This window comes from Lethenteron reissneri, unplaced genomic scaffold, assembly GCF_015708825.2.
Source record: "Lethenteron reissneri isolate LAM-NWPU_2019-01 unplaced genomic scaffold, ASM1570882v1 scaffold_1373, whole genome shotgun sequence".
In the NCBI taxonomy this organism is placed as follows: Eukaryota; Metazoa; Chordata; class Hyperoartia; order Petromyzontiformes; family Petromyzontidae; genus Lethenteron; species Lethenteron reissneri.
In genome coordinates this window covers 228,620-255,303 of record NW_026891084.1, presented here as the reverse complement: position 1 = coordinate 255,303, position 26,684 = coordinate 228,620, and the positions used below count along the sequence as shown (strand labels likewise).

The 26,684-nt window shown below is 50.4% G+C and overlaps 1 protein-coding gene and 2 non-coding genes across 3 annotated transcripts in view; all 3 read right to left on the bottom strand.

Moving 5' to 3' along the window:
- Positions 1 to 743: 743 nt before the first annotated feature.
- Positions 744 to 26,684, bottom strand: part of LOC133362109 (hemicentin-1-like) — an 85,630-nt gene continuing 59,689 nt past the window's right edge. The window contains exons 9-20 of the mRNA XM_061581070.1: positions 14,300 to 14,405; positions 13,778 to 14,016; positions 13,032 to 13,157; positions 10,589 to 10,759; positions 7,226 to 7,334; positions 6,577 to 6,640; positions 6,411 to 6,531; positions 5,163 to 5,297; positions 4,602 to 4,745; positions 3,595 to 3,706; positions 2,703 to 2,869; positions 744 to 877 (exon numbers count right to left, since the gene is read on the bottom strand). Coding sequence (XP_061437054.1) covers positions 744 to 877; positions 2,703 to 2,869; positions 3,595 to 3,706; positions 4,602 to 4,745; positions 5,163 to 5,297; positions 6,411 to 6,531; positions 6,577 to 6,640; positions 7,226 to 7,334; positions 10,589 to 10,759; positions 13,032 to 13,157; positions 13,778 to 14,016; positions 14,300 to 14,405 — 1,628 coding nt within the window. The remainder of the gene's footprint in view (positions 878 to 2,702; positions 2,870 to 3,594; positions 3,707 to 4,601; positions 4,746 to 5,162; positions 5,298 to 6,410; positions 6,532 to 6,576; positions 6,641 to 7,225; positions 7,335 to 10,588; positions 10,760 to 13,031; positions 13,158 to 13,777; positions 14,017 to 14,299; positions 14,406 to 26,684) is intronic.
- On the bottom strand, positions 16,747 to 16,819 carry TRNAR-CCU (transfer RNA arginine (anticodon CCU)). Its single transcript has one exon. It is a non-coding gene; the product is annotated as a tRNA-Arg (tRNA).
- On the bottom strand, positions 17,708 to 17,780 carry TRNAR-CCU (transfer RNA arginine (anticodon CCU)). Its single transcript has one exon. It is a non-coding gene; the product is annotated as a tRNA-Arg (tRNA).

Here is a 26,684-nt window from a genome sequence, read left to right as displayed (position 1 = left end):
CCCTGATGCTTTTAAATAGAAACATTTAAATTTAAAGCTTTTACATGAATTATAAAAACATTTAAATTTAAAATTAACTCACGGCGGCCTAAAGCCTACAGCTAGGCCTAAAGCCTAGAACTAGGCCTCGAACTCTCCCTTCGTATCGTACCCCCGCGTGTGTGAAAGGGAGTTAATGTTTAACAATGTTACATTCCCTGATGTTTTTCAATAGAAACATTTACATTTAAAGCTTTTACATTAATAATTAAAACATTTTAATTTAAAATTAACTCAGCGCCCTAAAGCCTACAGCTAGGTCTAAAGCCTAGAACTAGGCCTCAAAATCTCCCTTCGGATTGTCCGATTAGATGTAGCAACATCGCCCCCTACTGCAAACACTTGGCAGGACCCTACAAAAACCTTTAGACTCAGTGGGGCTTTCCTGGCTAAACAAGTTTAATAATACATTATGTTTATATTCTTTGGTTATTCGTTCCTACCAGCCCACCCCGCAGGGTCCTGTTCCGACTCTCTGTTGTATTACATTACATTTCTAAGTATACTAGATTTGTGTTTCCATTTCATTTATACCTGATGACGATTGCTTGCGTTGCAGTCGAAACGTCGTATGCTTGTGTTTAATTTATTATTTTCTCTTTATACGTCACTTTACCGAAAGAACCTGTACTGCCACTACGCTTGATTGATTGGTCAGCCACGGTGCCACTGCCACTTACCAGGGGACTCTGCTGCCGCCGCCTTCACAGGCACGCGGCGACCACCGCAAGCGTCACCAGCGGGAGCATCGCCGCCGCCACCACCACGCCCATTGCGGAGATGACGAAGGGGCTCTGAGTCGTCGTGGCGACCGCCTCTTCTTCTGACGAGGAGCGGGCTGGGGGTGGGGGGTCGGGGGGGTCACGGAGAGCAGAGAGAAATCCAGCAACGGCGAGCGTCGTAGTCGCCCGTGCCACGAGCGATGTGACTTGTCATCGATAATAAAAACACTGGGACCGGACTCATTTCACTGCCTTGGTGACCCTCCTGGTTCGTCTTTCATAATCAGCGGCCACCATCGATCTACCTGATACACGAACCCCCCCGGAGACTAGACAAGCCATCGCCGCCATCTTGTGCACAGCGATCCAACTGGCTCCATTGAAGCTGTCCGGCAAATGAAAAACATCGTTGACTCACCACACAGAGACCCACAGACTCACCACACAGAGACCCACAGACTCATCACACAGAGACCCACATAGACTCATGAGTCTATGGGTCTCTGTGTGATGAATCTATGGGTCTCTGTGTGATGAGTCTATGGGTCTCTGTGTGATGAGTCTATGGGTCTCTGCATGATGAGTCTATGGGTCTCTGCATGATGAGTCTATGGGTCTGTGTGAGTCTATCGGTCTCAGTGTGATGAGTCTATGGGTCTCTGTGTGATGAGTCTATGGGTCTGTGTGAGTCTATGGGTCTCTGTGTGATGAGTCTATGGGTCTCTGTGTGATGAGTCTATGGGTCTGTGTGAGTCTATGGGTCTCTGTGTGATGAGTCAATGGGTCTCTGTGTGGTGAGTCTGGGTCTGTGTGAGTCTATGGGTCTCTGTGTGATGAGTCTATGGGTCCTTGTGTGGTGAGTCTGGGTCTGTGTAAGTCTATGGGTCTCTGTGTGATGAGTCTATGGGTCTGTGTGAGTCTATGGGTTTCTGTGTGATGAGTCTATGGGTCTCTGTGATGAGTCTATGGGTCTCTGTGTGATGAGTCTATGGGTCTCTGTGTGATGAGTCTATGGGTCTCTGTGTGATGAGTATGTGGGTCTCTGTGTGGTGAGTCTGTGGGTCTCTGTGTGGTGAGTCTGTGGGTCTCTGTGTGGTGAGTCTGTGGGTCTCTGTGTGATGAGTCTGTGGGTCTCTGTATGGTGAGTCTGTGGGTCTCTGTGTGATGAGTCTGTGGGTCTCTGTGTGGTGAGTCTGTGGGTCTCTGTGTGATGAGTCTGTGGGTCTCGGTGTGATGAGTCTATGGGTCTCGGTGTGGTGAGTCTATGGGTCTGTGTGAGTCTAGCGGTCTCTGTGTGATGAGTCTGTGGGTCTCGGTGTGATGAGTCTATGGGTCTGTGTGAGTCTATCGGTCTCTGTGTGATGAGTCTATGTGTCTCTGTGTGATGAGTCTATGGGTCTCTGTGTGATGAGTCTATGGGTCTCTGTGTGATGAGTCTATGGGTCTCTGCATGATGAGTCTATGGGTCTCTGTGTGGTGAGTCTATGGGTCTGTGTGAGTCTATCGGTCTCAGTGTGATGAGTCTATGGGTCTCTGTGTGATGAGTCTATGGGTCTCTGTTTGGTGAGTCTATGGGTCTGTGTGAGTCTATGGGTCTCTGTGTGATGAGTCAATGGGCAATGGGTCTGTGTGGTGAGTCTATGGGTCTGTGTGAGTCTAGCGGTCTCTGTGTGATGAGTCTATGGGTCTCTGTGTGATGAGTCTATGGGTCTGTGTGAGTCTATCGGTCTCTGTGTGATGAGTCTATGGGTCTGTCTATGGGTCTGTGTGAGTATATCGGTCTCTGTGTGATGAGTCTATGGGTCTGTGTGAGTCTATGGGTCTCTGTGTGATGAGTCTATGGGTCTGTGTGAGTCTATGGGTCTCTGTGTGGTGAGTCTATGGTTCTGTGTGAGTCTATCGGTCTCGTTGTGATGAGTCTATCGGTCTCGGTGTGCAAACCTTCGACGTAGAGGCGTGCCTGGAGCTGCTGGTGGTGCAGCTTGTTGACCGCGTGGCAGGTGTACGTGTCGGAGTCGGCAGGCGACAGGTTCGAGATGAGCAGCGTGCCGTTGGCGAAGGTTTGGTGGCGCTCGCTCGCCAGGGATGCGCTGTGCTCGCCCTGGAACCTGGCGGTGCGCGGCGTAAGCAAAGAGGGGGGGGGGGGGGAGGAGTCTTGAGTGTTGTACACACACACACACAGTTTCACTGTGTGTGACACACACAGTAAAACTGTATGTGTATGTGTGCAACACACACACACAGTGAAACTGTGTGTGTGCGTGTGTGTACAACACACACACACACAGTGAAACTGTGTGTGTGTGTGTTGCACACACACACACCCAGTTTCACTGTGTGTGTCACACACACACAGCAGTTTCACTGTGTGTGTGTGAGTGTTGCACACACACACACACACAAACAGTGAAACTGTGTGTGTGTGTGTGAGTGTTGCACACACACACACCCAGTTTCACTGTGTGTGTCACACACACACAGCAGTTTCACTGTGTGTGTGTGAGTGTTGCACACACACACACACACAAACAGTGAAACTGTGTGTGTGTGTCACACACACACACATACAGCAGTTCTTCACATGAGGACGGCTGCTTGCGTTGTGGCCGAAACGTCGTGAGAATTGTATTTTATAATGTTTTATTTTTATAATTTTATTATTTCCCTTCTACGTGACTTTACCGAAAGAACCAAGAAGATGAATCCCTGCAGTCACGAAAGCTTTAAATCAGTATTAGGGTTAGAGAATTACCAGTATGAACTACACTACGTCATCCTTGACAGTGTTTAGTTCATGGAGGCAGTAAAGTAGCCGGGCCAGCGTCGGTCTCACCACAGGATGTTGGGACGTGGCAACCCAAATACGGCACATTCCAAGTACGTGGCCTGTCCCTCTGTGGCCGTGTACAGCCTGTCCGGCTTCGACAGCATCCGTGGGGCCACGGCTGTGCGAGAGGTGGGGGTGGGATGGGGCAGGGGGGAGGGAGGGTTGCTGGGTTAGAGGAATGTTGTGGAACCGCAGCAGAGATGCCACCAGGTGAAGCAGGAGGAGATCTTGGGGGTTGGTGGCAGGAGTTGACGAGGGAAGCTTCAGGAGGGAAGTGAGAGAGAGAGACAAGAGATTGGAGAATGAGGAGCGGAGGAAGAGCGGAGGGAGACACTGAGTGGTTATCCCTCCACGGAACACAGGAGGTGGAATGTGGAGGGGGAGGGAGGAGGAGGGAGGAGGAGGAGGGTTTGAAGGGGGGAACAACACGAGGAGAAGCAAGACAGATGCTTGCCGAGAGGACTCACACAGAGACCCACAGACTCATCACACAGAGACCCATAGACTCACACAGAGACCCATAGACTCATCACACAGAGACCCACAGACTCATCACACAGAGACCCACAGACTCATCACACAGAGACCCATAGATTCATCACACAGAGACTCGCAGACTCATCACACAGAGACCCATAGACTCACACAGAGACCTACAGACTCACACAGAGACCCATAGACTACTCACACAGAGACCCATAGACTCACACAGAGACCTACAGACTCACACAGCGACCCATAGACTCACACAGAGACCCACAGACTCACACAGCGACCCACAGACTGACACAGAGACCCACAGACTTACACAGAGACCCACAGACTCACACAGAGACCCACAGACTCACACAGAGACCCACAGACTCACACAGAGACCCACAGATTCGCATAGAGACCCACAGACTCACACAGAGACCCACAGACTCACACAGAGACCCACAGATTCGCATAGAGACTCAGTCGTCCTTCCCCCGCACCTCCGACCGTCATAGTTGGCTACGTGCGGCTCTCACCCAGGACGTTGACGTAGGCGTTGGCCAGGATGGTGCCATGACGGTTGGAGGCCTGGCACTGGTACATGCCGGTGTCTTCCTCCCGCAGCCAGGGCAGCGTCAGGAAGTCGCGGTCCACCCGCCGGTCCGGCACCGCGGGGGCTTCTGCTCCATGGCACGGCGGCACGACGCCCGGCACGGTTTGGCGCGGTCTCGGCGCACGATGTGGAACGATTTTAACCACGATTTGGAATGGTCTGAGCGCGATTTGGCATTGTTTGGCAGGATGCATTTAGCGCAACGCGGCGTGATCCGGCTCACTTCGCTACGTCCTGTGGGTGAGCGTGCGACCGGCTGGGTGAGGGTGTGCACATTGCGGACGAGTGAGCGGGCGAGTGAGCGGGCGACTGGTTGACCGAGCGTGTGATTTTACCGCGATCGGTCGACCGAGCGATCGGCTGACGAGCGTGTGTACGTGCACGTCGGTGGACAAGCGGGCGAGCGAGCGTGCAATCGACCCGCGAGTGAGCGGGCAGGGCGAGTGGCCGAGCGAGACTGACCCCCCCCCCCCCCGCGTCTCACCGTCGATGGGCACGCCGTTGAGGAACCAGCGGATGGTCGGTGCGTGGATTCCGCTTGCGAAGCACGTGAGCTCGGCGCTGTCCCCCGGCGCGTAGCTGCGGCTCTCTGGCAGCGGAGCGAACCAGTGCGGCTTCGCTGCAGAGGCCGGGAGGGGGGGGGCAGGGGGGAGGAGGAGGGGGAGCGGGGTGAGGAGGAGGAAGAGGAGGAGGGGGGAGGAGGAGGAGGGGGGAGGAGGAGGAAGAGGGGGGGAGGAGGAGGAGAAGGGGGAGGAGGAGGCAGGGGGGAGGAGGATGGGGGGGGAGGAAGAGGAGGGGGGGAGGAGGAGGAGGGGGGGGGAGGAGGAGGGGGGAGGAGGAGGGAGGGGGGAGGAGGAGAGGGGGGAGGAGGAGGCAGGGGGGAGGAGGAGGGGGGGGGAGGAGGAGGGGGGAGGAGGAGGGAGGGGGGAGGAGGAGGAGGGAGGAAGAGGAGGAGGGGGGAGGGCGGAGGGGGCAGGGGGGGAGGAGGGGTTAGACAATGTCCCTTGCTTGTCAACTAGACAAGCAAGGGACATGTGTGGTTACCAGGCAGGTCCACTGAGCTACGTAGCTCACAGGTGGACCGGCTCTCGGACGAACAAACCCACGTGACTTTCACACGGCACCGGCCAGTGTCACACGGCACCAGCGAGTGTCAAAGCAGAACCAGACAGGGGGGTGGGTGGGGGGGGTCCCCACCTGCGATAGGGAAAGGCGGCTGATGGAAACTAACAAAGCGAGGTGTCAGTCACCATCGGTGTGGCCGGCTTCCTATAGACAGGGACCACCACCACCACAGCAGCAGCAGCACCGCCGCCACCGCCGCCACCACCACCACCACTACCACCACCACTGCAGCAGCAGCACCGCCACCACCACTACCACCACCACCACCGCAGCAGCAGCAGCAGCACCACCAGACAGCGGAGGGAGAATGGAGTGGCGCTAACACCTGAGCCACCACTCCGCCACGCGCACACACGCACACCCACACACGCAGGCACACGCACGCACGCACACGCACACAGGCACACGCACACACGCACACACACACAGGTGCACACACACACACACAGGTGCACACAGACACGCACGCACACACACACAGACACACACACACACAGGTGCACAAACACACACACACAGGTGCACAAACACACACACACAGGTGCACACACACAGACACACACACAGGCACACACACACATAGACACACACACACAGGTGCACACACCTTCCACGGTGACCGTGACGGTGTGCAGCGCCACACCCTCGCTGTTGAAGGCGCGGCACTGGTAGCTGCCGCCGTGTGACAGCGTCGCGTTGCGGATGGCCAGCGTCGTGCCGGGGTCGTGCTGGCCTCGTGCCGGAGCCGTGCCGGGGGGTGCGGCGAGGGGGGCGGCTTCCTCATCCGACGACAGCAACACCCCACCCCACTTGCTCCAGCTCACCTCCGGCGTGGGGCTACGCACACACACACAGGGAACGCACACGCACACGCGCACGCGCGTGTGTGTGCACGTGTGTGTGTGTCAGTTGACCCGTGGCACCTGCTGGGTCTGCCCCGTGACCTCCTGCCAGCGGGCGTTCGACACTTCACGTGGTAGCCTCAAGGCGCACATGGCCTGGCGCAAGTGACGTCAACGCCACTTAGTGGCGAATGGCGGTTGTTGTTGTGTTGCACTTGTGTGTGTGTAGATGTGTGCGTGCGTGTGTGTGGGGAGCGGTAGTGTAGTGGTTAGCGCGCTGCGCTACGAACCCGGCGACACGAGTTCGATTCCCGCTCACGGCCAACACCAACAGTGACGATTATTTGAACCGGTCCCGGGCCTCCCCTAGGTCGACTCAGCCTTAAATGAGTACCTGGTGCGGTGTGTAAACATCGCCACTGGGGAGACAAAGGCAGTCGGGCGTGGTTGCTGGCCACCCACCCCCTCGTGTGCCGTTCCGGCCTTCATAGGTGCTCGCTAACAGCACTTGCCCTTACAGTCTGTTAAGGCTACACGGGGGATCTTTGTCTTGTGCGTGTGCGTGCGTGTGTGTACGTACAGGCCTCGTGTGATGCACGTCAACAGCAGCGTCTCCCCGGTGAGCACCACCTTGCTGCTCGTCTCCCCCGCGGGCTCCACGAACACCGGCCGGCTTTTTGACGGACGCTCTGCGTGTGCATCATCCACGTGGGGTGCGCGGGGAGCGGTGGCACAGTGGTTAGCGTCTACACTGCGCTACAAAAGCTGGCCACGAGCCGAGTTTGATTCCCGCCGTAGGGCAACACCGGTGACGGTTATGTGAACACGCGCATACGTACGCACACACGTACACACACGTACACACACGCACACACACACGTACACACACACACACGTCCACGCACACACACGCACACGTACACACACACGTACACACACACACGTACACACACACACGTACACACACGCACACACGTACGCACACACACGTACACACACACACGTACACGCACACACACACACACGTACACACGCACACGTACACACACACACGTACACACACGTACACACACACACACACGTACACACACACACATACACACACGCACACACGTACACACACAGACGTACACACACACACACACGTACACACACACACGTCCACACACACACGTACACGCACACAACAACAACCGCCATTCGCCACTAAGTGGCGGTGACGTCACCACGACGCTTGTGCCAGGCCAAGTGCACCTTGAGGCCACGTGAAGTGTCGAACGCCCGCTGGCAAGGAGGTCACGGGGCAGACCCAGCAGGTGCCACGGGTCGACTGACCGAGTTGACCGAGATGACTGGCTGATGCACCACCTGTGCCCCCTACTGTGCCAACTTGCTGTGCTTTAGCCACCCGGCGCTCTGTTCGTTGTTGTGAGCGTCGCTCCTCCGCCCTCCACTGTTGTTGGAGGGCGACTGCCTCCAACTGCCCAGTAGCGTCCTTCACGAGCCTCCTCCACTGAGGCCGATCTTGACACCGCTGGTACCAGTCATCGGCAAGTCCACTCAGCTCCAAGTCCTCCCGAACCACATCACTCCATCTCTTCTCCAGCCCGTGCCGCGCCCGTTTAGCCCCCTCGATCCGGCCGAACAAAAGCTGTTTAGGCATGCGGTGGCTGGGCATGCGGGCTACATGACCCAGCCAACGCAGCCTTGCCTACCGGAGGAGCTCACCGATGGGACTTTGCCCAGATCTTTCAAGGATTTGTGAGCTCCTCACACAATCCAGCCTGGTTAAACCCAGGATGGATCGTAGGCAGGCCAGCCTAAATGTTTCCAACCGGCGAAGATGCTCCATTAGGGGGGTCCACGTTTCGCAAGCGTAGAGCAGGGAGGGAATGACCGTGGCCGAGAAGACCTGAAGCTTCGTGCGGAGCGACAGACCAGGTAGCTTCCACACATCGTTACACAACCAATGAAAAGATATTTCCGCTCGACTGATTCGGAGTGAGACCTCTGCTGTTAAACTGGAGCCGGTCATAAGCACACTGCCCAGGTATGGGAAACTCTCCACTCTCTCCACAACTTCCCCATCACCGATTGGGAGTTGTGGGGGTGGAGTGTCCGATGGTACAAAATACCCAGGCAGGTGCTTAGTTTTGGGGGGGCTGATGGTAAGGCCCCACCTCTTAGTGGCACGCTCCAGTCTCAGCAGCAGCATCTCCAACTCCTCTTCTGAATGAGCAGCTATTACCAAATCATCAGCATACATAACGTGGTTGACCAATAGGGAGCCATCCCTTGATCGCACCCGGGCGTCGAACAGCCTCCCATTATATCTGTACCAAATGGAAATTTCTCCGGTACAGCTATTGAAGGCTTCACGAACTACGTAGTCGAAATAGATGTTAAATAATGTGGGAGCCAAAGGACATCCCTGTCGCACCCCAAGGTGTACAGGTAAAGGCTCCGACTCCCGGCCACGTAGTTTTACCCGGGCCCGCTCACCATCATGAAGGTCCTTAATGATCATGAGCAGAGGGTCAGGGACTCCGAAAGCACGAAGAACACCCCAGAGCCCAGGCCTATTGATGGTATCATAAACCTTGACCAGGTCAATAAAGCAGAGATGCAGGTCTTGTTGGAATTGCCTACACCTCTGCTATAGCAGACAGACAGAAAATATGGCATCTGTGCAGGACCGCCCTTTCCTGAAACCGCATTGGGGTTCCGCAAGCCTCTCCTCAGCGTGCCTAGCAAGGCGATGTTGAATAATCCTTGCCAGGACCTTTCCCGGCACACTGAGGAGTGAGATGCCCCTGTAGTTGTTACAGTCTGTGCGGTCCCCCTTCTTAAAGAGGGGGACCACCAGGGCATCCTTCCAATCCTGCGGTACCCGTCCAGCGGTCCAGACTGTTGTTATGATGTCATATAGGGCAGTATGTGCACAAACGCCACCCTCCCTCAGCATTTCGCTCGGGAGATCATCTCTGCCCGGTGCCTTTCCTGGTCTCAGACTCCGGATCGCCTTAAGTACTTCCTCAACAGATGGCACCTCAGCCAGCCACTCACACACACACACACGCACACACGTACGCACACACACACACGTACACACACACACACGTACACACACACGTACACACACACACGTACACACACACGTACACACACACGCACACACACACACGTACACACACACACGTACACACACACACGTGCACACACACACACACACGTCCACACACGCACACACACACACGTACACACACACGTACACACACACACGTACACACACACACGTACACACACACACGTACACACACACACGTACACACACACACGTACACACATACACACACACGTACACACACACACGTACACACACACGCACACGTCCACGCACACACACACGCACGCACACGTCCACGCACACACACACGCGTACACACACACGTACACACACACACACGTCTACACACGTCCACACATGTCCACGCACACACACACACGTACACACACACACACGTCCACGCACACACACACATACACACACACGCACACACACACGTACACGCACACACACACATACACACACACGCACACACACACGTACACACACACACACACGTCCACACACACACACACGTACACACACACGCACACACACACACGTACACACACACGCACACACGTACACACACACACACGGCCACGCACACACACGTACACACACACACACGTCCACACACACACGTACACACACACGCACACACGTCCATGCACACACACGTACACACGTACACGACACCACAAACACGTCCACACACACACACGTCCACGCACACACACACGCGTAGACACACACGTACACACACACACACGTACACACACACGCACACGTCCACGCACGCACTTCCCGGCGTTTGCCACCGCTGCCGCCACTCACCGCGTGTGACGACCAGCCGTAGCGGCTGCTTGTGGCGGATGGTGCCCCCCGTGTGCGGGTAGCGAGCGTGGCACACGTAGTCACCCTCGTCGCCGGGGAGCACGTTGGCGAAATGCAGGTCACCCTCCGGACCCTGCGTTACTCGCCCATCCAGCGGCACTTTCTCCACGGCTGCGGCGGTGGTGGTGGTGGCGGTGGTGGCGGTGGTGGCGGCGGTGGTGGTGGTGGTGGTGGCGGTGGTGGTGACGGTGGTGGCGGCGGTGGCGGTGGCGGTGGTGGCGGTGGTGGTGGTGGTGGCGGTGGTGGTGGTGGCGGCGGTGGCGGTGGTGGTGGCACCACCCCGGGGTGGAGGGCGGTGGGCAGTCGGAGGGGCGGCGGGGGGAGGGATTGAGGAGATCAGAATCGTTATACAGGTAGGAACAATGTTCCACACTCTTCGTGGTTCTTTCGGTAAAGTGACTTAGAAGGGAAGTAATAAAATAATAAAAATAAAACATATGTTTTCTTTTTATTATTTTATTACTTCCCTTCTACGTGACTTTACCGAAAGAACCAAGAAGATGAATACAGTGATACCTCGGTTCACGAACGCTTCTGTTCACGAACAACTCCGTTCACGAACAGAAAAGTTAATAAAAATGTGCTCTGGTTCACGAACTCCGCTTCGGTTCACGAACAGGAGCCGCGGCCATTTTAATGCTATTTCCAGGCTGTCACGTGGTCGTGACTTCCTGTAGGAAGATCGTGGAGAGAAGAAGAGACACAGAAAGAAGTACTTTGAGTACTGCGAAGACACTTTCAGTGACTTTTTGCTTTTTGGTGTGCTTTTTAGCACATACAGTACTGTACTGTACTACTGTACTGTACAATACTGTACTTACTGTATTGTACAGTTCACCCGTTTGAGTGCTTACTGAAGTCATCTCAAGCAAGGTTAGTGTTCTCTCTTTATGCATTACTATACTGCACAGTACTAATGTGTATTGTAATTTGTTTAATATTTTTGTGCTTCAAAAACCAAAAAAAAAAGGTCAGAACGGATTAACCGGATTTACATTGAACCCTATGGGAAAATGTGCCTCGTTTCACGACCAATTCGGTTCGCGACCAGTCAGTTCACGAATTAAGTTCGTGAACCGAGGTATCACTGTACCTGCAGTCACGAAAGCTTTAAATCGAAATGTTCCACACTGCCCACCAGGGATTATATACCTGTCTGTCTGTCTGTCGTGCATAAATAAATATATAATACAAACAGCTCTTTGATTGGTGGAGACCTACTGCCGGGTACGGAGAGGGGAGGGGCCTAAGGAAGGGGGGATCAGAGGAGGGGCCTGAGGGGGGGGTCAGGGGAAGGGCCTAAGGGACATCACGGGACGATTCACCGCTCCGCTACTCAGGGTGGGGTCGTCTGGCACGACCACCCGAATGTGACATTGTGGCCGTCGCTCTGCATCCACATCAGCGGCCGCGCGGAAGCTGAAGAACGCGGATGTCCAGTGTGGGCATGGGGTCAGCGAGTTACAACAACCAACGATGCAAACAACGCGATGGGAGAGAGAGAGAGACACGCAAACTACAAATATACAGCAGCAGGCGTCAGGGTCGGGATCGAACCCACGACCTCCTGTACACCAGGCGAGGTAGTCCACATCTCATAGCCACCGTGATGATGATGAGAGAGACACGCAAACTCCAAATATACAGCAGCAGGCGTCGTCAGGGTCGGGATCGAACCCAAGACCTCCTGCGTGCCAGGCGAGGTAGTCAACATCTCATAGCCAGCGCGGTACTCACAGCTGCAACATCTCATAGCCAGCGTGGTACTCACAGCTGTAACATCTCATAGCCAGCGCGGTACTCACAGCTGTAACATCTCATAGCCAGCGTGGTACTCACAGCTGTAACATCTCATAGCCAGCGCGGTACTCACAGCTGTAACATCTCATAGCCAGCGTGGTACTCACAGCTGCCACATCTCATAGCCAGCGCGGTACTCACAGCTGCAACATCTCATAGCCAGCGTGGTACTCACAGCTGTAACATCTCACAGCCAGCGTGGTACTCACAGCTGCAACATCTCATAGCCAGCGTGGTACTCACAGCTGTGACATCTCACAGCCAGCGTGGTACTCACAGCTGTAACATCTCATAGCCAGCGTGGTACTCACAGCTGCCACGTCTCATAGCCAGCGTGGTACTCACAGCTGTGACATCTCATAGCCAGCGTGGTACTCACAGCTGCCACATCTCATAGGCAGCGTGGTACTCACAGCTGTCACGTCTCATAGCCAGCGTGGTACTCACAGCTGTAACATCTCATAGCCAGCGTGGTACTCACAGCTGCCACATCTCATAGGCAGCGTGGTACTCACAGCTGCCACATCTCATAGCCAGCGTGGTACTCACAGCTGTGACATCTCATAGCCAGCGTGGTACTCACAGCTGTCCAGCCAGAAGACGGTGGGAGGAGGGAAGCCGTGGGGAGGAGGGCGGCAGTGCAGAACGGCCGGGGAGCCCACGGCGGCCATGACGGGCGCCAGCTGCTCACGCGGCCACCGTGGGGCGCCTGCAGGGTACAGACAAAGACCTCCCGTGTAGCCTGCACAGACCGTCGGGGCAAGTGCTGCCAGCAAGTAGCATGGGTTGGTGGTCAGGCACCGCACACCGCAATGGTAACGTGTTTACACGTCGCATTAGGTACTCGTTTGAGGCTGAGTCGACCTAGGGGAGGGCCCAGGACGGGTTCAGCAACTTTGTGTGTGGGGAGCGGTGGTGCAGCGGTTAGGACACTGTGTGTGTGTGTGTGTGGGGAGCGGTGGTGCAGCGGTTAGCGCCCTGTGTGTGTGAGTGGGGAGTGGTGGTGCAGCGGTTAGCGCCCTGTGTGTGTGAGTGGGGAGTGGTGGTGCAGCGGTTAGCGCCCTCTGTGTGTTGCAGTGGGAGTGGTGTTGCAGCGGTTAGCGCCCTGTGTGTGTGTGTGGGGAGCGGTGGTGCAGCGGTTAGCACACTGTGTGTGTGTGTGGGGAGCGGTGTTGCAGCGGTTAGCACACTGTGTGTGTGTGAGTGGGGAGTGGTGGTGCAGCGGTTAGCGCCCTGTGTGTGTGAGTGGGGAGTGGTGGTGCAGCGGTTAGCGCCCTGTGTGTGTGAGTGGTGGTTGACGGTGCGAGCGTGCCCCCCCCCCCCACTCACGCGCCAGCCTCACGGTGATGTTGGCACTGAGCGCCGTGCCAGCCCGGTTACGCGCCGAGCAGCGGTAGACCCCCTGGTAGACCTCCACCGCGTCACCGTCACTGTCACCGTCACCGCCGCCCTCCGCCGCCGCCGCGGCCGCCAAGTCGACGGTGAAGGACCCCGAAGTGTCGCCTGGGCGCCGCACGTGGAGGTCACTGTCGGGGTCAAAGCTGACGCCATCTTTGCTCCACAAGAACCTGCAGCACGAGAGGGGAGGGAGGGAGGGGGGGGGAGGGGGGAGGTGGTGGGGATGGGAGGGAGGGAGGGGAAAAAAGGGAGGGGGGAGGGGGGTGGGGATGGGATGGAGGGAGGGGAGGGAAGGGAGGGGGGAGGGAAGGGAGGGGGGAGGGAGTGAGAGAGTGAATTAGGGATGGAGGGAGGGAGGTGGGGAGGGGGGTGTAAGTCGGGAGGGAGGGATGGAAGTCGGGAAGAAGGGGAGATGGAGGGAGGGAGGGATGGCGGGAGGTGTGTGCAGCGTACGTGGGCGCTGGGTTGCCGTGTGCTTCACACTGCAGCACGATGTTGTCCCGTGAGTCCACGACGTAGTCCTCCCGCGATTGCCGCGTGATGGACGGGGGCTGAGTGACTGCGAGAGATCAACGGGTTAGCTCACGGGTAGTGACTCATGTTGCAGTTTATTGGCAACAGCATTCCAGACCCTGGGGGCATCAATAGCAAAGGCCCTTCCTCCAGTATTTGTACGGCAACAGGGAATGTGAAGCTGGTAAATGAGCGAAGACCTTAGGTGTTATAATTGTTTTTTTTACCCTTCTATCTGGCAACAAAACTGACACCTTTTTACAAGGAGTCATGTTTGCATAGACCACAATACCTGCAGCCATAATGCAAACAAAAACATAACTCTGATAATGTATGCACTGTCCTTGAAGTTGATTGGTCCACACCCGAGACAGCTTTCCTTAGAGCCTAGTCTCACATGGGTTGGACCAGATGACGCCAAAAGGCGCACAACTCAAAGACAATGCACCATCAGAGTATGAGAGCTCGGGGTAAGCATTTACACCATTGGAACCTCATTTGCCAGTAAAAATATGATCATTGTTTTTTTACCCTTTTATATGGCAACAAAACTGACACCCTTTTTTTACAAGGAGTCATGTTTGCATTGACCACAATACCTGCGATCGTAATGCAAACAAAAAACATAACTGATGATGTGCACTGTCCTTGAAGTTGATTGGTCCACACCCGAGACAGCTTTCCTTAGAGCCTAGTCTCACATGGTCCTTGAAGTTGATTGGTCCACACCCGAGACAGCTTTCCTTAGAGCCTAGTCTCACATGGGTTGGACCAGATGACGCCAAAGGCGCACCTTATGTGCTGTAGAGGGGGGGGGGGGCTACTCACGGTCAAGGGGCAGGACGAGGGGGGGGTCACAAAGAGCGCCAAGCAGCAAAGACACCAGCAACGCCACGAAGCCGCCGGCGGCTGTGGTGGTGGTGGTGGTGGAGAAAGAAGCCGCCATCGGGGTGGGGGCAGGGAGGGTGGTCGGACGGGGGGGGGGGGGGCTCCCTTCACTTGGCTAGGAGGGGAGGAAGGGGGGGGAGCAAGAAGGAGGGGGGAGGGAGTAGGAGAGGGAGGGGCGGCAGGAGGGGGAAGGATGGGAGGGAGATTTGGGGGTCTTACAATGGAACATCTGTGACGTGTTGTTTGTCTACTAAAAGCCATCCAGGCAGCGAATTTCAGTCATGTAGGGGAAAATAAATAGTAATAAATAAATTATAAAATGATAGAAATTATAGAAATAAAATTATTATTATATTATTTTATATTATTTAATTTCTATAATTGTTCCCATCATTTTATTATTTAATATTTATTTTTTATTTTACCCTGACTTTACCGAAAAAACCTAAGAGTATGAATCGTTGCAGTCACGAAAGCTTCAAATCTAGAAGCATTGAGGTGTTTTAGAAATACAGATGAAGGTCTTCATTCCGATGCGCTATCAAGTTCTTTTACACAAACGCCGGTCACGGGGTCAGGACATGAGAACATTCAGTACAAAAGCACGATAAGTGAAGGAAAGGTGGACAAATCACTTGTAAAAAATTAACCCGTAAAAACAAAGTTTTTCACTATAAATCCTTATATGCGTGGCATCGGTTTTATTTTATTATTCATTTCTGTTTTTCTTGAGTAAGAGATTCATTTTTATCACTTTGCTATTTTAAATTAAATATAAGGAAAGTCGTATATAAGGATTATAAGGTTTTCAGTTTTTGTATGATTGTTTATATTGTACATTTTTGTTGTTTTCTTGAATAATTTTCTGTGTTTAGGAAAAATATATGATTGTGTTTGTGAAATTATTTTTTTCCTAAAAAGTGGAAAATTTTGGAAAACAATTTTCACGAAAATAAATTGTCACGCACAACGAGTCTGTGTGCAAAATGTCAGCTCGATTGAATCACGGGAAGTGGGTTTAAAAACGACCGAAAGATTTGCACGGTCGTAAGCGCGCAAGCAAGCAAGTGAACTTAATATAAAGGATTTAATAATAATAGAAATGGATATGTATTTTCCCCTTTTATTCTCTGCTTTATCAATGTTGATAATTGTCACCAAAGTACACTGTTTAAAACTCTCTTGATTTGAAGTTTTCGTGACTTCAGGAATCCATACTCTTTGGTTCTTTCGGTAAATTCACGTAGGTGTAAAATAAAATAAATCACGACGTTTCGGGCTCAACACAAGCATCTATTATCAACACAAGCGTCTATCATCCATCATCATCACCTGATGATGGACACTATACCGAAATAACTTTACCGAAAGCACCAAAGAGTATAAGTGAACACTGTTTTAAAACTCTCTTCTATAGGCACAGCGCCATTTTGGCTTTTCATGATCAGATTCGTTAACTTGGCATTTTGATTTTACAAAATGAACAGCTTTTTCTCAGCTACCCCAGGTGGGACTCGAACCCACAATCCCTGGCTTAGGAGGCCAGTTCCTTATCCATTAGGCCACTGGGGCTACATGTAGCATGATGAAAACCTGGCTTATGTACAGACTTCTTAAATAAACTCACAATAAAAAATATGTTTTTCCCCTTTCGTCCCCTCTGTTTAATTCATGTTGATAATTGTTTTTTTCCTAAAAAGTGGAAAATTTAGGAAACATTTTTTTACGAAAATAAATTGTCACGCACAACGAGTCTGTGTGCAAAATGTCAGCTCGTTTGGATTACGGGAAGTGGGTTAAAAAACGACCGAAAGATTTGCACGGTCGTAAGCGCGCAAGCAAGTAAGCAAGCAAGTGAACTTAATATAAAGGATTTAATAATAATAGAAATGGATATGTATTTTCCCCTTTTATTCTCTGCTTTATCAATGTTGATAATTGTCACCAAAGTACACTGTTTAAAACTCTTAATCTTAGGTTTTTTCGGTAAAGTCATGTAGGTAAAACATTAAAATTAATAAAAGTAAAAAAAAGTAAAATTTTACTTTTATTAATTTTAATGTTTTACCTACGTGAATTTACCGAAAAAACCTAAGAATATGAATCCTTGCAGTCACGAAAGCTTCAAATCTAGAATGTTTAAAGCTCTCTTGATTAGAAGCTTTCGTGACTTCAGGAATCCATACACTTTGGTTCTTTCGGTAAATTCACGTAGGTGTAAAATAAAATAAATCACGACGTTTCGGGCTCAACACAAGCGTCTATCATCAACACAAGCATCCATCATCATCACCTGATGATGGACACTATACCGACGTAACTTTACCGAAAGAACCAAAGAGTATAACTGAACACTGTTTTAAAACTCTCTTCTATAGGCACAGCGCCATTTTGGCTTTTCATTATCAGATTCGTTAACTTGACTTTTTGATTTTACAAAATAAACAGCTTTTTCTCAGCAACCCCAGGTGGGACTCGAACCCACAATCCCTGGCTTAGGAGGCCAGTGCCTTATCCATTAGGCCACTGGGGCTACATGTAGCATGATGAAAACCTGGCTTATGTACAGACTTCTTAAATAAACTCACAATTAAAAAAATATATGTTTTTCCCCTTTCGTCCCCTCTGTTTTATTCATGTTGATAATTGTTTTTTTCCTAAAAAGTGGAAAATTTTGGAATTTTTTTTCACTAAAATAAATTGTCACGCACAACGAGTCTGTTTGCAAAATGTCAGCTCGATTGAATCACGGGAAGTGGGTTAAAAACGACCGAAAGATTTGCACGGTCGTAAGCGCGCAAGCAAGCAAGTGAACTTAATATAAAGGATTTTAAAATACGTCAATTTTCTTTGAGATTTGAAGCTTTCGTAACTGCAAGGATTCATACTCTTAGGTTTTTTCGGTAAAGTCACGTGGGAAAAAAATAGGAAAATATTATAATAAATGAAAAATAACTAAATTACATCACAATTGAGTTATTTTTCGTTTATTATAATTTTATAACTTTTCTTACCTACGTAGTTTTACCGAAAAAAACCTAAGAGTATATCAATTATCTGTATACCGATTAAATCTAGTTTAGTTTTATCTGTATATGGATAACACGTAGTTAAGCTGTATCTGTATATCGATAAACAAGATCGTGTTTTCATGTTATCTGTATATAGATGACGAATTAGTTAAGTTGAATATATATTTATACAAACATTTAAATGATGGTTTTACCTTTCCTCTACTTTGCGTGGCGGTGACGCTGATGCTGCCGAGTTGTTGAACTCAGCAGCAGCAGCAGAAGGAGCAATGCAGATGGAGGGTGGCATGTGATGTCGATCTGAATGTCACTTCTATTTACGATGGAGAAGCGTTACAACGACCCTATCATCGTAAGTCGAAAATATCGTAAGTCGAAGATGGCCTCTAGCCTAGCCAGGAGTCTTACAGGACGGTGGTAATCTAGCAAAACAGAGCAAGTTACAGTAGCGTACTGCATAGACTATATCCTGTGTGTACTTATTAATTACAAGACTGTATTGCACAGTAACATTTAAAGTAAAAAAACCAAGGTAAATTCTTAGCCTACCTATATGAACTGCAAATTAATATGAAGTTTGTTCAGGAAACAATCCTATCTGCTATAAAAATTAACTTTTAGCATGCATTGAACGTATCGTATCGTGGTAAAATTGAAATGAAATCACTAAAGCTACGTATCATAGTGTAGTGTATAGTGTAGTGTATAGCGTAGTGTATAGTAATAGTGTAGTGTGTAGTTTAGTGTGTAGTGTATAGTGTAGTGTATAGTGTAGTGTATAGTAATAGTGTAGTGTGTAGTTTAGTGTGTAGTGTATAGTGTATAGTAATAGTGTAGTGTATAGTGTAGTGTATAGTGTAGTGTATAGTAATAGTGTAGTGTATAGTAATAGTGTATAGTGTAGTTTATATTAGTGTATAGTAATAGTGTAGTGTATAGTGTAGTGTATAATAATAGTGTAGTGTATAGTGTTGTGTATAGCGTAGTGTATAGTAATAGTGTAGTGTATAGTGTAGTGTATAGTAATAGTGTAGTGTATAGTAATAGTGTAGTGTATAGTGTAGTGTATAGTAATAGTGTAGTGTATAGTGTAGTGTATAGTGTAGTGTGTAGTGTAGTGTATATTAGTGTGTAGTAGTAAATAAAATCGCTCAAGCTACGTATCATAAATGCATTCACCGTGGCCAATTACGGCCAACGTTAGTTGAGCGTGGACAATTAGACCCAAGCCGAAACATAACATTTCCAAAAGAATGTTTTAAAATATAATTTTGTTTTTGTTTTAATGATAGAATATAGTGTTGTCATCAGTATGACGTAAGTATACCAAGTTTGCAGTCGATGCCACATTGGGAAGTGGGTTAAAATTGAGTTACAAGATTTGAGGATACAACAACAACGACAACAACAACAACGTGTAAAATTGGAATCATCGAAAGTATCTATATGAACAAAGCGCTCTACCTACAGCATGTACCGCTATACACCTTGTGCATGTGTAGTAGTACCCCAGTAATTACCATGTAATCGGATTATTTGTATGGGTTAAGGGTAAAAGTAGGCTCATTGTTTTTCTTACGCTTAAGTTTTTTTCGGTAAAGGCACGTTGGTTAAATAATAATAATAAAATAATAATACGTGAAAATAAGTCGATGTATTTTTATTTTATTATAATTTTTTTATTTTTTTACCGACGTGACTTTACCGAAAAAACAACCCGCTAAGAGTATGAACGCTTGCAGTCACGAAAACTTCAAATCTAGAATCGCTGCTTTTCCCTTTAACCTCCACCTTGCCGAGGCCTACACGCACACACTCACCCTCCACTCGCTCGCTCACTCACCCACACAGCAGGAGGATGAGGTGGAGGAGGTGGTGATGAGAGGCTTGCTTGTGGAGGTGTCAGTCCCAGCACCACAGCAATGGTGGAGCAGCAGTTGCCCAGCAAGAACCCAGCCAGCACCCAGCAGCTTGACTGCAGCAGCGTCTGTGTCCAGGGCTCCGTGTAGACTCAGCTCTGTTGACTCAACACGCCCCTTGCCAAGGGCTGGCTCGACTCTGGCGAATGGTCGATGGTTCCCGCTGAGCTGTGCGGATTTAAGCTTCACAATCATGGAATGCGTTGCGCAATAACCACGTCTAAAGTCAACATCGTGTAGGGTAGACTCTATCTACTGCTGGGTGAGGAGGAGGGGTAGGGGGGGGCTGCAGGGGGGGGGGCAGTGTTGAGTCTATGGTGCAGTGTTGAGTCTATGGGCGGTGTTGAGTCTATGGTGCAGTGTTGAGTCTATGGGCAGTGTTGAGTCTATGGTGCAGTGTTGAGTCTATGGGCAGTGCTGAGTCTATGGCGCAGTGTTGAGTCTATGGTGCAGTGTTGAGTCTATGGGCAGTGCTGAGTCTATGGTGCAGTGTTGAGTCTATGGTGCAGTGTTGAGTCTATGGGCAGTGTTGAGTCTATGGTGCAGTGTTGAGTTTATGGTGTAGTGTTGAGTCTATGGGCAGTGTTGAGTCTATGGTGCAGTGTTGAGTCTATGGTGCAGTGTTGAGTCTATGGGCAGTGCTGAGTCTATGGTGCAGTGCTGAGTCTATGGGGAGTGTTGAGTATATGGGGAGTGCTGAGTCTATGGGCAGTGTTGAGTCTATGGGCGGTGTTGAGTCTATGGGCAGTGTTGAGTCTATGGGCAGTGTTGAGTCTATGGGCAGTGTTGAGTCTATGGTGCAGTGTTGAGTCTATGGTGCAGTGCTGAGTCTATGGGTAGTGTTGAGTCTATGGGCAGTGTTGAGTCTATGGGCAGTGTTGAGTCTATGGGCAGTGTTGAGTCTATGGTGAGTGCTGAGTCTATGGTGCAGTGTTGAGTCTATGGGCAGTGCTGAGTCTATGGTGCAGTGTTGAGTCTATGGGCAGTGCTGAGTCTATGGGCACGTGTTGAGTCTATGGGCACGTGTTGAGTCTATGGACAGTGTTGAGTCTATGGTGCAGTGCTGAGTCTATGGGCAGTGTAGAGTCTATGGGTAACAGTGTTGAGTCTATGGGCACGTGTTGAGTCTATGGACAGTGTTGAGTCTATGGTGCAGTGCTGAGTCTATGGGCAGTGTAGAGTCTATGGGTAACAGTGTTGAGTCTATGGTGCAGTGTTGAGTCTATGGTGCAGTGTTGAGTCTATGGGTAACAGTGTTGAGTCTATGGGCACGTGTTGAGTCTATGGACAGTGTTGAGTCTATGGTGCAGTGTTGAGTCTATGGGCAGTGTTGAGTCTATGGGCAGTGTTGAGTCTATGGGCAGTGTTGAGTCTATGGGCAGTGCTGAGTCTATGGGCACTGTTGAGTCTATGGGCAGTGTTGAGTCTATGGGCAGTGTTGAGTCTATGGCAGTGTTGAGTCTATGGTGCAGTGTTGAGTCTATGGGCAGTGTTGAGTCTATGGGCAGTGTTGAGTCTATGGGCAGTGTTGAGTCTATAGTGCAGTGTTGAGTCTATGGGCAGTGTTGAGTCTATGGGCAGTGTTGAGTCTATGGTGCAGTGTTGAGTCTATGGGCAGTGTTGAGTCTATGGGCAGTGTTGAGTATATGGGCAGTGTTGAGTCTATAGTGCAGTGTTGAGTCTATGGGCAGTGTTGAGTTTATGGTGCAATCACTGCAGGCCAAGTGCCAGTATCATGACCAACTCGGGCATTGAAGTTGCCCAACAAGATGACTCTATCCCGAGGGGCCACTTTAGCTAACACCTGTGACAGGTCATAGAAGGCATCTGACTCATCGGCCTTGCCTGCATCCCTCCACGGATGTTCGTCTTCAGTGGGGGCATAAGTAACCACGACCACCATTCCTCGCCTCTGGTTGATGGGAAGGCGAGCCCACAGTAGCCTGGGGCTTACAGCTTCCCACACCTCACCACCACGCTCCCGCAACCCCTTGTTTTGTTCAGAAGAGCCACTCCCTGTTGTTTGGCAGTCTCATGCCCCGAGTAGAGGACTGTCCACCCCTCATGGTGGCAGGAGCCTGAGCCGGTCCACCGGACCTCCTGAATACCACAGAGATCCAGGCGGTACCGGTCCAGCTCCCGACAGAGGGGTGGCAGCCTCTCCTCCGCAGTGAGCGTTTGAACATTCCACGTGGCCACCCGCAGTGGTTTTTTGTTGTTTCTGGAGGAGCCCCGAGGGTAAGGATTCAGTCTCCTGGCTCCGCCAAATGGGGTTTGGCCAGTAGACGTCATAGATGCCTGTCCCCCCGGCTCCTCCGGGACAAGCTGAATTAGATATTTTGCAGGTCGCTTTGTGGTCATGAATTGAAGGTGGAGAGATTACCAGCTCCTCACACCTGTCCAGAGCCCACAAAGGCCATGAGGGGAATGGCGAATTTAAGTTGGCCCTCCCCCCACGGCACTGCCCATCACAGCGTTGCTGTCCGGTACGAACGAGGAGGTAGGGGGTTGTTTTGCCGGACAACAACAACCGCCATTCGTCACGTAGAATGGAAATAATAGTATTTCCATTCTACGTGACTTTACCGAAAGAACCAGAATGGAAATAATATTATTTTCATTCTACGTGACTTTACCGAAAGAACCAAGAAAAATTGTTCATTGTTTGCAGGAAATATTTATTACGTTGCTATTTTAACACTGGGTTCCATTCACTACCGTTTGCATGTTCGGTCGACCTTTTGAATACTTCTTCGGACGCATTCCAGAATATTTGAAACTGTAAAGTTTTCAGCAACCACCAAATAATTTCCTCTGAACCGTAACCTGAAAATCAAGTTGAGTGCTGGGGTTTTGCTCCCTAAATTTTACGTCAAACTCTATATTGGCAATTTAGTTCTATCCTCCACACATGTTGCACTGCTTTTAATCAACACACGCCCAGTGTCAATAGGCGCATTCAGCAAAGGTAACTTTAAACCCAACATCAAAATAATTACCGTCAACAAATAATAACCATCGAACGAAGAAGGGTGTCAGTTCAATCCCTGGTTGGGGGACGACTCAACTCACATCGTCATCACCATCATCAACACCTCCGGCCGTCGTAAAGTGAGCACCACAACTAGCCCCGCCATAGGAACGAGGCACGCCCGGCCGCCTTTGTGTCCCCGACAAAACACTGTGTGTGTACACACTGTGTGTGTGTAGACTGTTTGTAGACACTGTGTGTACACTGTGTGTGTGTACACACTGTGTGTGTACACTGTGTGTGTGTAGACTGTGTGTACACTGTGTGTGTACACACTGTGTGTGTACGTTCACTGTGTGTGTGTACACTGTGTGTGTGTAGACTGTAGACACTGTGTGTGTGTACACACTGTGTGTGTGTACACTGTGACGGAGAATCAAACTCAGGTGGTCGGTTTCATCGCGCACTGTTCTCAGCACGGCGACACCCGGTCCATCCCACGCGTTATTAAAAGAAGCAACCAAATAACAGGACTTAACGTCGAGATGAAATTTTTATTTCGATTTAAAGCATTGGTTCTTAACCTGGGTTCGATCGAACCTCAGAGGTTCGGTGAGTCAGTCTCAGGGGTTCGGCGGAGGTTATTTTTTCCAATTAAGAAGGGTTCAGTGAATGCGCATATGAAACTGGTGGGGTTCGGTACCTCCAAAAAGGTTAAGAACCACTGCTTTAAGATGTTTTTTGTTCATGTTTTTGTTTTTTTGTTTGTTGCGGTTGCACCCGATTCAAGAGCCGAATGGCTCACAGGGCTCTACCTAATAAATGAACTTTGGGTAGCAGCTGTTGGCTTGTCGGAGCAGCAACTGTTGTATACTAACCCTTCTTCCATAATTGAGATTAATAATATTTGATGATTTTTATATATTATCTTTTTACTTGTTTTTTTTAATGAGTGAAACACACCAAGCGCAGCAAACTGCAAAACACCAGGTGTTGTTAAGTAATGAACCGGAGGAGGGCTAGGATGGCAGAATTTACAACGTTGCTTCAAGGGAAGATAAGGCCTGATGAACGGGCACATGTCACCCGTGCAGGCGGCAGAGACAGTGGGAGTGTCAGCCAGACATAGTTAAGGCAAAAGCCCAATCATCCTGCATGGTTTTAAAGTAACGTCAAAATTCGAAATTCAACAACAGAGTAGGCTAAATTATCGATCCTCGCGCTCGCTCAAATTGGAGACCAGGCTGCGAGCTACATCAATGAACCATTGCCCATTTGCTAATCCAATACTGAATGTTAATATTACTGAAGTCAAAACGAATTCTATGACCTCAGCACATGGGCAAATAATAGGGCAGTGTCGACTCAAAGGCAATGGAAGAAAACAGAGGCGCCTTTGTCTAAATCACAACCACAGAAAGCCAGGAATCATCACTGATTGTGTGTTCAGGAATTCCGAGCTAGTTAGAACACGTGCACAGGGGGGGGAGCTGATGTAAACAACCCTGCGCGTCTGGATGTGAGGGGGCCTTGGACCTGGAATCAAGAATAAACACTCCCAGAGCAGAAGGTTGGCAGGGGGAGAGGTGATTTAAAAGAGGGTTGTATATCTCTCAAGGCACAAGACCCAGCTGAACAACACGGCTGCGGGGGTCACCAGAAGTTCGCATTCGCCTAGTTAAGACAAAAAGCTCAATTATTCTGTATTGCTATTAAAGTAACGTTAAAGTCGGAATTTAACAACAGAGTAGGCTAAAGTTATTGATATTCACACCCACTCCAATTAAACCAGGTCACAAGTTACGCCTACTGAACCATCACCATCATTAAGTCAATATGAAATGTTATTTCCATACTTCAATACTTTCTATACAATTCGACCCGAAGCATATGACAATCAGAACCTTCCTAAGTCAAAATTGAATCGCACCCAGACAGGAGCGAATAGTCAATATAAGGTTGAAGAGGGAAGGAAATCAAGAGCACGGCGAACTGCAAACGTAAGCAAAAAGCCGGGAACAACACCAGCCCAGCAACAGCGAGTGGGGCTTCGACAGGCCATAAAGTAGAATAATAACTCCCGGGGTCAGGGGACACAAGAAGAAGTAGGCAGACAAAAACCAGAACTGACTCCAAGGTTCAACCGCCCTCACCTACTCAGGGGTGACGGAAATTAATGAGGCCTTGAATTAACGGCAGGCAACAACAACGGCGAGCAGAGATAGGGTGGGGCAAAGACTGCGGGCTAGGAATGCAACTTCGTGTCAGTAAAGCCCTGACAAACAAGTTAAGTTAAAGACATCACAATACATAATATCGCACATAACATCAATGTTAACGCTATTCACCGTAAACTATATTCCGCTTATATAACCATCCAGGCACCAAGGAATACGAATTCCTAGGATCAAGAAACTTACCCCTTAACCTAAGATATCGGAAATAAATTAATAGTAATAAGTATATGCATGAAAGACAAAAGTAAAACTTATGGAAAAGCCAGGATAACGGGATGAATCACCACCAGGTCGAATATAAATACATAAAAAAAAAAACGATGTTAAACCCAGGGTCGGAGAGAAAGGGAGATCCCGGCCGTCTTTGTATCCCCGCAGCGCGGGATAGGAGTGTGTGTACGCTCGGGGAAACACCTACACTTGGGTCGGGAACCACGATGGGAAACGACAGACCTTAGGTTACATACAGAATCATAACTGTGAAATAGTAAGGGACAAATGTTAACTTAAAACTTTTAACCATTTCTTTGTGCGCCGGGTCGGAGAGAGTGTTGCCCCCCTCCAGGTTGTGCAACACGAACAAAGACGCCTATGAGACGATTTGTAACGTCTGTGTTTTGGGTTCATGAAGAAGGCCAGACAAGAGATAAATTGCACCCAGACAGAGAGACGACTTCGAGACAATTTGTAACATCTGGTTGTTTGCTCGTGGGTTTTATGGAGGGAGTTGACAACGGAATATACCGTCAGTGATGCACACAAGGACATACGGACACACACATGGACACACCTGCCTACACGGACAGATCCTGACACAGCAAAAATCGGAAGCCCCGCCTTGTGGGCGGGATCCAGGGGGATTTTTCAGCATAAAGGAACGGATCCTGAACATTGGAAACCAGTGCGACGGGAGGGTCCACTCAGAAGCTCGACCGGGAGGGTCGACTCAGGAACGAGTGCGACCAGAGCGGGTCCACTCAGGAGTGCGACCAGAGAGTCGACTCAGGAGCGAGGGCGACCAGCGGGTCGACCCAGGAGCGAGCTCGACCGGGAGGGTCGACTCAGGAGCGAGCTGCGACCAGCGGGTCGGCTCGACTCATCTTCAGCTCGTCAATCTCTGCTGCCGCCGGAGATCTCCGCTGCCGCCGGTGGTGAGCGTCGCGACTTGGCGACGATCCAGCGCTGCACGCTACGAGCGAGTTGTGGGCGCCACCTACCGACCGGGTTCCGAACTGCGACAGCGTATCAACAGCCATCCGACAGGGGAGCGATGGATAC